The following is a 14,210-nucleotide window of genomic DNA, read 5'->3' as shown; positions in this document are numbered from 1 at the left end:
AATATGACAATGGTAGAGGATGTCGAGATATGAATATAACAATGGTAGAGGATGTCGAGATATGAATATGACAATGATAGAGGAGGTCAAGTTATGAATACAACAATGGTAGAGGATGTCGAGATAAGAATATGATAACGACAGGGTAGACTAAGATGTGGATATGACAATAATGTAGGAGACGATTACCGTATATGATCACGACAGTGGAAGGGGGAGCGAGAGTAATTAGACTTTGGTTGATACAGTTTTGAGGACATGCACAGTTGAGAAGGGGTTTTGGGACAAAATATCAAGTTGATTGTAAAGCCAAATATTACAACACGATCCATGTAAGTCTATAGAAAGCCAATCAATCTTACCTACTCCACTATAAATTTGAAATGCCGTAGTTGTGGATAGCAGACCGATGATCAGCCCCAATACATTCGTCATCATGAACACCTGTAACAAGAATGAAGACAATGTTAGTGGCCTGACATGTGAGTGTCTTGCTTTGTCATTGTAACGTGAACAGTTCAGCACAAGCAAATGATATTTTATTTGGGTGCACAGTCAATCCAATGATTGAACTAAACACCCATCACGGATGACGAGCAACTGGGGAGAGGGTGGCTATCCTGAACTCTTTGTTTACGTTTCAAAACAAAAGTGATCAAGGGAAACTTCTGGGGCATCTGTGACCCCCGCCACCCATGTTTTGGGGATATTCACGATTATTGAAGATGGTATCGTGTCAAGTGTCCTCACATTCTGTGGAGCCGGGTTCGAAACCTGTTACCCTCGATCAATTTTGTCTTTGTTTATCTCTATACCTAAAACACTAGGCTGCGTGGTTGTGAGAACGGCTGAGTCGACTTACATCGTAAAGCTCTTGGCCTATACTTAAAAGTATAAACGCCCTTGAGGAACTGGCGAGCGCATTCGCCAATCAGAATGCTACATTTTCTTTAATAATTTCAAATATATCTTTACAAACGGGAGTACGCCGTTGTCCCCTGTGGCTGCGGTTGGTAGAAAAACACCCACGGTATGACCTGCCTATCGCAAGAGGCGACAAAACGCCCCGCCCCCGCCAGGGAGTCTCAACTTGGGAGCGTGGGTTGACAACCACGAGGCACTCAGCTGAGCCCTGGCATTACTTCCACGTAGGTTTGCCAGGCTCCTCAGTTTCATCTAACCGATCCGCCCTCCCTTGGTCAACTCTTGTTCTTTTCCGACCCTGACGTTATTAGAGCACTCGAAGGCTAAGGAGTCTTTCATTTTCAAACACTAGGTGCCCTTGCCTTCCTTTGGCCGATACCTTCATTTTCGAAATGTCTGGTTCCTTCCTAATTTTCTCTCTCTAATATTACTGTTATTAGAGGATGGTTGTCCAGTTGTACTTCCTCTTAAAACATTAATCATCACCAATGTATCCTTGTTTGCTGAAACAACGGAGAGCTTTACCAGATACTGAACCAGTAGTGATGATCATTGTTTCAAGAGGAAGTGCTACTGGACAACCATCCTCTATTAACAGGAATGTAGGTGATTATTGTTTTAAGAAGATGAACAACTGTACACTGATCCTATATTAACACAATGGTGGTGATTATTGTTTTAAGAAGATGTACAACTGTACACTGATCCTATATTAACACAATGGTGGTGATTATTGTTTTAAGAAGATGTACAACTGTACACTAATCCTATATTAACACTAATGGTGGTGATTATTGTTTTAAGAAGATGTACAACTGTACGCTGATCCTATATTAACACAATGGTGGTGATTATTGTTTTAAGAATAAGCACAACTTGACAATATCCTCTATTAACACTAATGGTGGTGATTATTGTTTTAAGAATAAGCACAACTTGACAACCATACTCCATTAACACAAATGGTGGTGATGATTATTGTTGTAAGAGAAAGTGCAATTGGACAACTATACTCTATTAATGTTAATGGTGATGATTACTGTTTTAAGAGAGGAACAACTGTACAACCATCGTCTGTTAACACGAATGGTGATGATTATTGTTTTAAGAGGAATTACCGTCCTGTTTTTGCACTAATTTGTCAGGAGAATGGAAGAGATCGGAATAGAACAGACGAGGTCGGATAGGGTAGGTAAAAGTGAGGAGCCAGGCACAAGTAAGTGAAAGCAATGTCAGGAGTCAGCTCAGGGCTACGTGGTCACCACCCCCACCTACAGGGAGAGGGAAAGGGAAACTGAACATAGTAAATTCGTGTATTTTAGCATTCCATCGCATTGTTACGTATTTTAATACACAATCCAGAGGTCCCTTGTTCGCACTCAGTGGATATCGCGGCCTTCTGAATAATGGATGACCACCGGGCGAAGGTCAAGTGATTCAGCCTGAATACCAGTGAAAGTGAACGGCATCAGATACAGGGTGGGCGGCGTCCTGCTTCATTATTCAACATAAGAAATTTATAAAAAACAAGGCTATTCTTCCACAAACAGAATTGTTATTTTTAGAATCTTTACTCATCATTATCATCACCATGAATTTTTCCAGAGACCCGAACAGGAAGTTTGAGAACGATGTGTCTCCTCTCTTCTCTTTGTCTTGTCTTATCTGGCCTAACCACTTTTCGTCGTCTTGGAACGACCTGTTCAAAATACTTCCTTGGTGTTCGAGTAGCCCGCTGACGCAACTCTCCAGACTGTACGTCATGATGGGCAGGAGATAAGTCTGTTTAGCCCTCTGAGGAACTCCCTTTTCCCATAATATGTTCCGTACTTGATGGAAAAAAGTTGCCGAGAACCACTTTCATTACAAACATTAGAAAGATTATTTCTTCCGCATTATGATAGGCTAGTTTTGCAGAACAAGCACCCTGCACCAAAATGTATGATATTATGTCCCGTAAAAACAAAGTATTCAGTACAAACAGAACATTCTTCTGTATTAGAGATTTTATTTAATATATTTTAGTGCTACTTCTTAAGGGGCTTGGCGTCAAAACACCCGTCGATGAGCTTTGACCCTTCTTCCAGAAAACATGCTACGTAAAATATTTTTTCCAAAATCTTTAATATCTTTTCCAAACTAACAAATCCTAAAAGCAATTAATCAGATGAAACAGCTTTTGACCCTTTCTACCTCAAATCGTTTCGAGCGATGACAGAAATATTCTCCTTCATAAAGAGTTACTAACGCTTGCATCTCCACAGAAGTCCTTTCAAATATCTTTTGCCTTTTCGAGTAAATATTGAAGATACCGTGCGGCATAATCGAATAAATGATGACAGTGAAAACCAGAGTACCCAGAGAAAATCCTGTCCCAACTCCGCTCTGTTCAACACAAATCTCACATGGAGTGACCAGGATATGAACCACGAAGCCCAGCCGTTAGATGCCGGCGTGCTGCTGCCTGAGTAACGGAGGGTCTCATTCTGACATCGTTAGAAGAAAACATCTGTTAGTACGAGTGGAGTACCTCACGATAATTGGATATTAAGCAGTAGAATGGTGCAAAGTGCCATATTTTTAAAAGACTGGGATATTTAGTTAGAAATTGGGAGAGGGATAAGAAGGAACTTAGAGATGATTCTGAAATGACCATTCCCTCAGCTGATAAGGGTAATGCGACAGTGGTTATGGACACTGACGAGTATAAGAATAAGATCTCGGCTATATTGTCAGAGCCTGTTTACAGACTGAGCTCACGTGACCCCACCACTCGTGTGTCCAACGCCACCGTGAAGCTCTTAAGGCAATCTTCAATTCCAAAAGAGAAGGCTAAACATCTGTCCCTGGGGGATGCAGTGCCATTTAGATTATATGGACTGCCTAAGATCCATAAAAAGATGTTCCCCTCAGACCTATTATTAGTGCGATAGGTTCTCCTACGTATGCTCTGGCTAAATACTTAAGCAAATTGCTTCAGCCGCACATACGACGTACTGGATCATACGTCAGGGACTCTCGGTATTTCGTCAACAAGCTGTCAACCATAACCCTTCAATATAATGCACTTCTGGTGAGTTTCAATGTGGAGTCCTTGTTCACTAAAGTGCCGATTGGTTCGGTTATGTCTCTTATTGAACATCTGTTCCCTGAGGACATTACTAAGCCATTTTACCAAGGCATGACTTCCAGCTATTTCTTGTGGGGTGGGAATTTTTACGAACAGACGGAGTGGCTATGGTAAGTCCACCTTCGCCCGTAGTGGCTAATTTCTTTATGGAGTATTTTCAGGAGGAGGCTATTGCTTCGGCGCCCGTCAAACCCCTGCTATGGTGGAGATATGTTGATGATGCATTTGTGGTCTGGACAGAAGGTCCTGAACAATTTCATCTACTTCTAAACCATCTAAATCAGCAACATACTTCAATTAAATTCACTATGAAGATGGAGTCGGACGGCCTCCTTCCTTTCTTAGATGTTCTAGTAAGACTGAAATCGGACGGCTCCTTAGGACATACCGTCTATCGTAAGTCTACCCACACAAATCGCTATCTTCATGCGGATTCTCACCGGCATTTTCACGACACTCGCCAAGAGGGCGAGACGAATTTGTGAGCCATCACATATCTAGGTGGAGATGGACACGCTGAAAGTCGCATTCAAGGTTAATGGTTACAGCGATTTGCAGATTCATAGAGCCTTGCATCCCGGAGAAACGACCAAGCAAACCTCACAGAAGGAAGAGTGGAGGGAACTGCCTACTTACCTTATATTCACAACACCACAGACCGAATTGTCAAGCTCCTCTGCAAAGACAATATAAAAACCGTGTTTGGCACCTCCAACTAAAATTTCTCACAGTAAAACCAAGGACAAATTGTCCCCACTTTTACATCGTGGGGTATATGAAATTCCCTGTACTTGCGGTAAGGTATACCGATCCATTGGTACCCGTATCAAGGAATATGAACGTAATACTCGTCTCAATTAGCCGGAAAAATCGGCAGTAGCTGAGCACGCTCTATCGTCGGGTCATGATGTATTCCAAGATGCTAGAGCTCTTACCCACACTAGACACTACAGGTACAGGATTATACGGGAAGCTGTGGAAATACAATTTCAACAATTTCAACAGGGACACTGGCTATCAATTAAGTAATACCTGGTTGCCAGCCATTAAGGATTTACGTAGGTAGTTCCCTTCCCTGTCCCTTCACTATTGTCATTTCATCTCGGTGTTTTCCAAATTCGTACGTTCCTCATCGCCAGATGTTTTATTCCAGGCTTGTGTCAATGTCATACACCTGTCATTGTAATATGTTACGTACACATGTTATATGACCCTTTTAGACTGATTCTGATGGTTCGGTCAGCTTCCGCTTTGAACGCTGGCGCTGCGACACGTCCAAGGAGCCATCTGGTGACTTCTATTATAACGTCTACAGTTCAAAACCTCATTGTTTAAGAAGCCTTTCTCGTGGACAGTCGAGATTTTCTTCTGATGACGCAGAGCACAGTTCTCGACGAAACGTAAAGAATATCACCTTATTTTCTTGACACGGCACAAGCCCAAAAGCTTATACAGCATCATGTCTAGGAGGTAATTAATTCTGAGTTTCCTGAAACAATCTAATACCAGCAATAATACATCTACAACTATCAAGATATACATTCCTTAGCAACTTGGTACTGTCTAGTAACAGCGAACAAACACTGGTACATTCAGGAGCAAAATACAGGTCGCTGTCAATGCTCGTCGTCAGAGTATCAAAGGTAAATTCGACTCAACACTGAAACGGGGAAAATATTCCCGGTAATCTAAACAGGAGCACAGCTCATATTGGCCATAGCGGATATTAAACCGAAGCCCACGCAAGAAAAGTCCAAACGCTCAAAGTGGACTTGTATGTAGAAAACACTACTTCAAATGTTAAGAAAGTTTACATTTGTCGCAGTGAAAGGACGATCATGAAGGCTAACACTCATGCATCCTTCAGAAACTCATGGCCAGAATCTGGCAGCTACATTAGCTTTAAGATGGGAACATTGACTTGAGGAGGGCCCTACACGATTAAACGAAATGTAAAAGTTCTGAGCCTAATCTGTACCTGAAAATTCAACTAAAAACTCTCACTGCCTGCCAACAGAATTTAAAAGGTTAGATTTACAAGGTGACAGCCCTGTGGCTTACCTTGCCGCCCTGTACTCCACCAGGAGGGAAGCAGTCAGATCGTTTGAAGGCGACTGCAGAATCCTTTTATTTGGGGTGAGGCAGCTGCTGATTGGGCGTAGTTAATGACGACTATGAAAATGAGAAGTTGTACCAACTCCTAAAAGCACATTACCCTCCTAAAAGTTCGAGCATTACATCGTAGATGCGTGCACAAAGGGTAGCCTATCAACAGGCTGAATAACAGAACAGGACGGAGTTTAGCTCCTCCTTGCTGGAAGACATTGAAGTAGGGGCGGCCTCTTCTGTAAAGCCTGGGCGAGTTGACCATGCGGTTAGCAGCGCGCAGCTGTGAGCTCGCATCCGGGAGATAGTGGGTTCGAACCCCACTGCCAGCAGTCCTGAAGATGATTTTCCATGGTTTCCTATTTTCACACCAGGAAAATGCTGGGGATGTACCTTAATTAAGGCTATGGGCGCTTCCTTCCCATTCCTAGGCCTTTCCTGTCCCATCGTCGCCGTAAGACCTATCTGTGTCGGTGCGACGTAAAGCAACTAGCAAATAAAAAGTCTTCTGCAAAGAGTGAAGAACATATCATCGCGGGTGAGTCCGGTTCTTAGTTCCACCCTCGCAGTCACATATCGAACTAAGAACGTCGTAACTGACATTTTTGTAATTTTGAGGTTATTCACTTCTCATGAACTGAACCCATATTTCTACCTTGCTAAATATTGCAACTACAAGATGCAACTACGAGTGCAACCATAGTTCATTTGCAAGTTCGTTTCACGTTCCGTGGCATGACAACTCATAGTGGGGAGTAAGCCGCCAAACATTCGAACGAGGTCGGAACATTTCGGCAGACCTCGGGTAATTAATGATGAAATTCTAGATGATAACCCTCACTGCGAGCTTTTTAGGCACTGTCAATAAGAAAGAAATACGTAATTAAGTATTTTAGGAAGTTTTTGATGAAGCTAAAGTCCGCAGGGTGGAAATGTATTCAATTAGGCCTGGAGAGATGTTGGCCGTGAGGTAAGCGCGAGTCAAGGACATCCAGTAAAATGTGCGGGAAACTTAATGCACCACATAAATTAATTACGCCCGTTGAAGTGGCGGGGAAAGTCAGCAAACACCACCATCATGACTGAAAAATTAGGTGGAATTTTTGGGGCAACTCTCGAAGATATCGGTCCAATGGTCATCAAATAGTATGATTGCACCACACTACGTCACGCCAAGCAAACTGTCCCTAGGTAGGCTTTAAATACCCCTGCTCAGACAGTAGCTCCACTTACAGTTCCGTGGTCCGAGTGTGTGGACCTGCGTCAGGAAACATCAAGAAGAGGGTTGTAAAATTTCTCAATTCAGTTGGCTCGAGCGAGAATATTTTTACCAAGCTGTAAATGGTGAATGAAGTGTAGTTACGACATCTGTCATGATCAGTAAAGAAAATCATTAGTTGAATTATTATACAGTTCCTGAACTTCTGAAATGGAAACGGCGAATTCATAGATAGCTTTCGTGAATTACTACGGGCGGTGTTTATTTTTGTAATCGGTAAAGGTATTGTTTGTAGACTAGCAGAGATAAGCTTTGGGTTTCACGGTCATTCATATCTTTCACTGTTATATGTGTCTAGAATAATTTATTATTTACGTGTGTTGAATCAAGTAAAGTACAGAATCTGTGTAATTATAGGCAATGTTTAAGAGAAGAATGTGCTCTGCAAATATGAAGGGCTAAATACGAGAATGCTGGCGCAAAAATGAGGTCAAGGTAAGGCCATGACCACGGCGCAGTTACAGGTCTGTCCAATTTAAATATCATGTCTTGTAGTTAGAAATGTATATGCTTGTCCCGTTAAATAAATATGTGGCGTTTGTAAAAATTAAGTGTATTTCAATGTTGAGGCGAATTGTCTATTATTTACGTCAGTGCGGGAGATTTTGAAATGTGTTTAAATTTCTTTAAGAAATTAAGAAATGAAGTTTTAAATATGGTATTGAAAATCAGTGGAATAAATTTTAGGCCGGTGAAAGTTACAAATAATGATAACGATAAAATAACCGTTGTGAGCGTGATAAAGTCGAATATTAAATTATCTAATAATAATAATAATAATAATAATATTAATAATATTCACGACAGGATAAATTTGATATGATAAATTATGTGTTCAGCAGTAATGTCAAGCGAGATTTGCGATTTATATTGAAATCCAGTGAAGTATGATAAAGATGGCATTTATTTTGGGAAACTTAAATATTGTGACAATGTGTATTTGTGATACAGATAATCACCGTATGCTATTTTGCTCTTACGGTCAGGAAAATCTAGATAAGTTAATTCTCAGATTGTTTTTGTTATATATGCTTTTCGTCGCACTGATACAGATAGGTCTTATGGCGACAATAACATAGGAAAGGGCGAGGACTGGGAAGGAAGCGTCTGTGGCCTTAATTAAGCCCCAGCATTTGCCTGGTGTGAAAATAGGAAACCGCGGAAAACCATCTTTTGGGCTGCCGACAGAGGGGTTCGAACCCACTATCTCCCGGATGCAAGCTCACAGCTGCGCGCTCCGAATCGCACAGCCAACTCGCTCGGTTGAGAGATTGTTTGGTCATGGGATTGCTTACATTTGAAAAAGCTTCAAACAAGAAGAAATGGATTGTAATGGAAATGAAATATTACGAGAAGGAGTTAAAGGCAGAGTAAGCCTGTATTTTATGTGTGACGTATAATGAGCAGGAGGCTGAGTATAAGAGGCCCTGTTTCTGACGGAGAGGAATTGTTTGTGACATGGTGCATGCTAAGATGAAATATTTCTGAGACAGGCTGTGTAAGATGAACGATGTTCTCCAGCAATCCAGAACGGTTGATGAATTTAAAGGTTGTCAAAACCAAGTTAGCGCGTTGTAACGCCTATTTTAAGTACAAGTAGATGTTCTTACATGATTACTATTTTATATGAGACCGTAGGCCACGGCCATTAAGTGACGGTTCTATTTGATACCGGCGAAGTGCATTCTGTGATAGCCGACCTCACGAACGAAATACATTCTAACACACGGTCAAGATTAAACTTGATTATTGTAAACGTAATTCTATTCTGTATCTTTACGAGACGAAATTTTCGCTGACTAGAAACATTGCGGGTGAGAAAAATGAATTTTATTAGAATGATAGTTTAGCTTGAGTAGATTGATGAATAGTTACTTCACTGGACAATTCACGGTGATACATGTTTGGAATGTTGAGATGAGAGGCCAGTTGGAGCCTCACACTCGGGTTATGCCGTGACGTCGTGATGGTAGTCATTACGGTTTTCAGTGATATTACGTAATATTAAACGAGGGTTGACCATGTTTTTATTTAGTGAACTTCACTGCATGTGTTGAGCTTGTATTGAGGAATAGATTAAACTATTCGGGCATCTTTAATTCCGATTTCATGCTTTATTGTAAGAAATGGACACAATTATGTTTCCAAGTTCGAGTTCATTTTGTAGCGAATTTCACTTCATGTGTTACAGGGAGTATCAGATTTAAATATCCGGGATTGTGTTTAAAGTTTCGATTTCGCCTGACAGGATAAATGATGTGTAGATACCATAACGTTGGCTCAACGATAGATTTAGGATGCCGCGCGTATTATATAACTTGAGGATGCGTAGACACTGTGACGTTGGCTCAACGACAGGATTAGGGTGTCGACTGTACATAGTCAAGTCATAGGTTAGTCATTTTCCGAATCGATTTGAACGATGTTATTGTCTGCAGTAGTGGATACGAATGTGAAAGGTATTAGCAGGTACTGTTTAGGCCATGTTTCAGCATAATTCTTACTAGCCAGACGGCGCTTCCATAATAGCGTTGCATCAGTAGTGGTATGAATGTAAGGGTTGTCCCGGGTGGAAACGTAGCTAATGGAGACTTATCATTACTGCTTAGCCGCGCGTGTTCAAGTTCGATGAACTATTGTTCATATTTATTTACTTTTCTTTGCTTTAAAATTTATTGCTCGAGTGTCCGATGTATTGTGATATTGCCGTGTGTTGACATTTAGTTGATTTATGTAGGATTTACACTACGAATACGGTTTCGATTCGTCCGCTGTTAATATATTTTATTTTCATTTTTCGATATTCACTTTATTTTATGTGAGACGTTGATCTGCCAATCGCTTGTAGTTTACTTTAGGAAGACAGATTTGTAATGGTAGTCGTAGTTGTAGAATATTGGAATTATTTTCTTTCATTTGTGTTAATTTGTTGACTTGTAATTTAACAAACTTACAACGTAATAGTTTTATATCCTGAAACCTGGGTTAGTAAGAATATTTTCAAGTGATTTATTACTTTTCTTTAATTTCAGTGTTTGGCATTTCTTCTAAATGCATAATGAATTAATGTTTTCCTGCATTTCGCAGTTTTGTTCCTTCAGGACGACGTAACGTAAGATCCCATCGGATCAGATGTTGTTGGTTCCTTCTGAACATCTGTTTGGGTTGATGCATGTTCTAACATCGGGATTCCTTTGTAACTTAAGAGTATCACGAGATGACAATACAGGGTGGAATTTTATTTTTTATTGTGACAATTGCCGTTAATTGTAATGAACACGCAACCTCTCCAAAGCAACTGATAGTCGATGTGGTTCGATTAAGGGTCCATTCGGGGGACGTTCCGATATCCGATAGAATTACAGACTAAAGGATAACCTTAATTACATTTAAATCTGGAATTCTACTTGTTGAAGGTCAGATTTTCCACGTATCCTGTGGATTGAAATGAAATGAAATGGCGTATGACTTTTAGTGCCGGGATATCCCAGGACGGGTTCGGCTCGCCAGGTGCAGGTCTTTCTATTTGACACCCGTAGGTGACCTGCGCGTCGTGATAAGGGTGAAATGATGATTGAGACAACGCATACCCCCAGCCCCCGTGCCATTGGAATTAACCAATTAAGGTTAAAATCCCCGACCCAGCCGGGAATCGAACCCGGGTCCCTCGGAACCAAAGGCCAGTACGCTGACCGTTCAGCCAACGAGTGTGTGGATTAATTCTCAGTTATCGTTTGGATCAATGGTGCCCGATTTTCAGGTTTTATTCCCGTTTTCTGGTTTTGCTGTCCACGAATTTTACACCACGTCTATAATGTTAAGATGAGACTCGCGTTGTAAAATTATGTGTTTTTTCTCACTAATTTAATAAATATCTTTATCGTGATTTAATTGAATAAATGTTTCAGTAAGTATATTTTTTGCTTCTAATTTAAAGTAGTTACGCTCTCCCCTGAACACTATCGTTTGGTCGATAAAGTGACAGAAAATAACTCGAAACGACCCCAAGATCCTAGACCTCTACTGAAGCAGCCGAGGCGGACGATCAACGGAACGGTAAGTTTAAATGTTTAGTACTAAGAAGAGATCTATCAACTGGAAAATTATTCCACCCCGATTCGCAATATATTTTTTAAACTCAGTATTTAAGAACCTCGTAACTGTTATTATTTAATTTGTTGTGTTGTATATAACAAATTCTGTAAAAGTGAAGTGACGATCATCTTACAGGAAGTATTCAACTCATTCACTCACTGCATGTTGAGGATTTTGAGCATGTGTCCGCAATGGTGCGCCAAGATGTTCCAAGTTCCCATTCTCACTGCTTTGTGACCTGAGCGATCATTGTTTCATTGTAGCATCTGGGGAGGGACACTTCCTATCACTGAAGTCGAGAAGAAATACAATGTAAAACGCGGACTAAAATGTTATAGTCTTTTACTCATTCCAAAATGTATTCAAGAGGCAAATTGATTTAGTGTGAGCATGGCTGAAGTTACAAGGTCGGTCTTTATGTGTCAGAAAGGTAGTTTTCATCAGCAACAGCCAAAGCCTCCGATTACAGGAGAAATGTGGAAGTGACGAGGAAGACGGGAATCAGTTCGCACTTATAAGTATCCGGCTGAGTGGCTCAGACGGTTGAGCGGCTGGCCCTCTGACCCCATCATGGCAGGTTCGATCCTGGCTCAGTCAGGTGCTATTTGAAGGTGCTCAAATATGTTAGTCTTGTGTCGGTATATTTACTGTCACGTAAAATAACTCCTGCACCTCGTAGAGTCCCAAAGCAGTACAAATTAGTTAGTGGGACGTGAAAAGCAAGAACATTAATTAGTCTTATAAAAGTGATTTTTATATTTCTATTTTCGAAACAATTAAAATTTGAAAAAGGTAAAAATAATAATTACTGGTAATCATTTAAAAAAATACCCTTACCCCTGAAAATGGCCTAACCTGCAAATTGGTGATTTATTTTGAAGACATGTCTAACTGCAAGTGATGTTCACAGTCAACAATCTCAAAGTGTTAAGTGCAGTCAGTTCCTCCTTTTAGCTCATTTTAAAGAGTAAAAATAAATGTAACTTAAAAAAGCATAAATTGAAGCTCGTGGTGATTAGTGAATTAAAATGTCCAAACAATAACAACTTAACTTGACTTATGCTGCCAGCTGTTCTCACATCTTCCATGAAGAACATCGTAACTCATCACATGCGATGTTCTTCGTTGGATAATTCCATTTCAGTAATATCGTGACTATTTGTAAATGGGTTATAAACACCCTTCTCGGGGGAAAATAAACTAGACAGAAAATGGATTCCATAGATCCCGTAATCGTCAATATCGAAAAACTCTCTGAGTTCCTCTCCACAACAATTTACCTTAGATAGATACGATGTTCTTAGTTGAAGGGGTCGATATGAAAGGCGCATTGCGCCATTTACTTAGTTTCAATTGGTATTCCTTTTCCTGGTAACAAATGTGTTATTCGAAAGTACAGGGTAACGGTTTCTTGTTAATCGCCATAGTTTCGCTCGATGTCACATTGCTTTTCGCTCTGATACAAAAAGGGAAAGTATTTACAAATTCTGCACGAGATCACCGCGAAATAAAACTGTTCCACTTAATTCCTATGAACTGTAAATTTCTTTGATATTGAAACTGTCGAGACAAAAACATCGAATACATTCCAAGCAATCAGCGTCACGTATGACACATCTGAATTAGCAATACATCCGCCTGAAAAAGTAATACAGAGATACTGCGACTGAAAACACACAGTGTTACAAGGCAGCTCCTCCATACTTTCCGTGTCAGTCGAAAGAAAGAAAGAAAGAAAGAAAGAAAGAAAGAAAGAAAGAAAGAAAGAGCGATTTGAAGGCTACGATTGCTTATTTCGCCAAGAAATAACGAAACGAATATTATTTGCATGTATGTAAATATTAAAATTGTAGCCCTATGAAATAAAATATAGAAACTCATAGAACTAATCATTTCGCGATATCAAGGAGGCAGGGAGTAAAAAAGAAAAATAAGAATAGTAAAAATAAAGAAAAATAACCTCAAAGCGGGAAGGAACAATGAATGTGAGCGAGAAGGCAAAACGTGTGATATTAATAAAGTTGGTATTAAGTTTCCCCCGTTCTGGCCGGAGGAACCAGCTATATGCTCTACCAGCTGGAAGCGCACTTTGCCATGAATAAGATAACAAGGAAGAAACGTTATTCAATTACCTGTACGTAGTAGACCAAGTAGAAGCGCATTATGTGGAGAATATCTGGGACATAATAACCAGAAATGAGATTATAACTTCTTGATATTTTAAAGAAAGTGAAGATAAACGAATTAAGTGGTTAGTTCCTGGTATCGAGCTCGGGTATTATAAGCCGAGCCAGTTACTAAGGAAGAAATGTATCTGACGAAGTTGTTCGTACTCTTTGGCAAGACAAACTTCCCGACTCGATAAATATCATCCTCGTTGTGAGGAATGCCTTATCAGAGTTGCCATTATGGCAGACAAAATGCTAGAAATGAATCCTCGCTGCGTAGCGTAGAGTGTCAGCGGAGAATTTACGGAAGGTGCGTCAGTTAAAGAGTTAGTTGCTAAAACATCACAGCTAGAGCAACAAATAGCAACATTGCCAACAGGTGAAGAAGCAGCTCCAAACAGGGGCCACAGCTCGAGTCTCAGTAGGAGGAAATTCGACCCTAACGCCAAATTCTGCAATTACCATTTCAAATTTGGAAGGAAACGCATGCAAGCAGCCTTGCCAGTGA

General features: G+C 40.5%; 1 protein-coding gene across 3 annotated transcripts in view; it reads right to left on the bottom strand.

Annotated features, from left to right (window-relative positions):
- Positions 1-14,210, bottom strand: part of LOC136882337 (uncharacterized) — a 292,794-nt gene that overhangs the window by 264,055 nt on the left and 14,529 nt on the right. For all 3 annotated transcript variants that reach the window (XM_067154928.2, XM_067154930.2, XM_067154929.2), the window contains exon 2: positions 363-444. In XM_067154928.2, the coding sequence (XP_067011029.2) occupies positions 363-438 (76 nt within the window). In that variant the 5' untranslated portion in view covers positions 439-444. The remainder of the gene's footprint in view (positions 1-362; positions 445-14,210) is intronic.

The sequence above is a fragment of the Anabrus simplex genome, chromosome 10 (genome assembly GCF_040414725.1).
Source record: "Anabrus simplex isolate iqAnaSimp1 chromosome 10, ASM4041472v1, whole genome shotgun sequence".
NCBI lineage: Eukaryota > Metazoa > Arthropoda > Insecta > Orthoptera > Tettigoniidae > Anabrus > Anabrus simplex.
The sequence above is the reverse complement of the archived record's forward strand: the minus strand, read 5'-3'. Positions and strand labels throughout refer to the sequence as shown.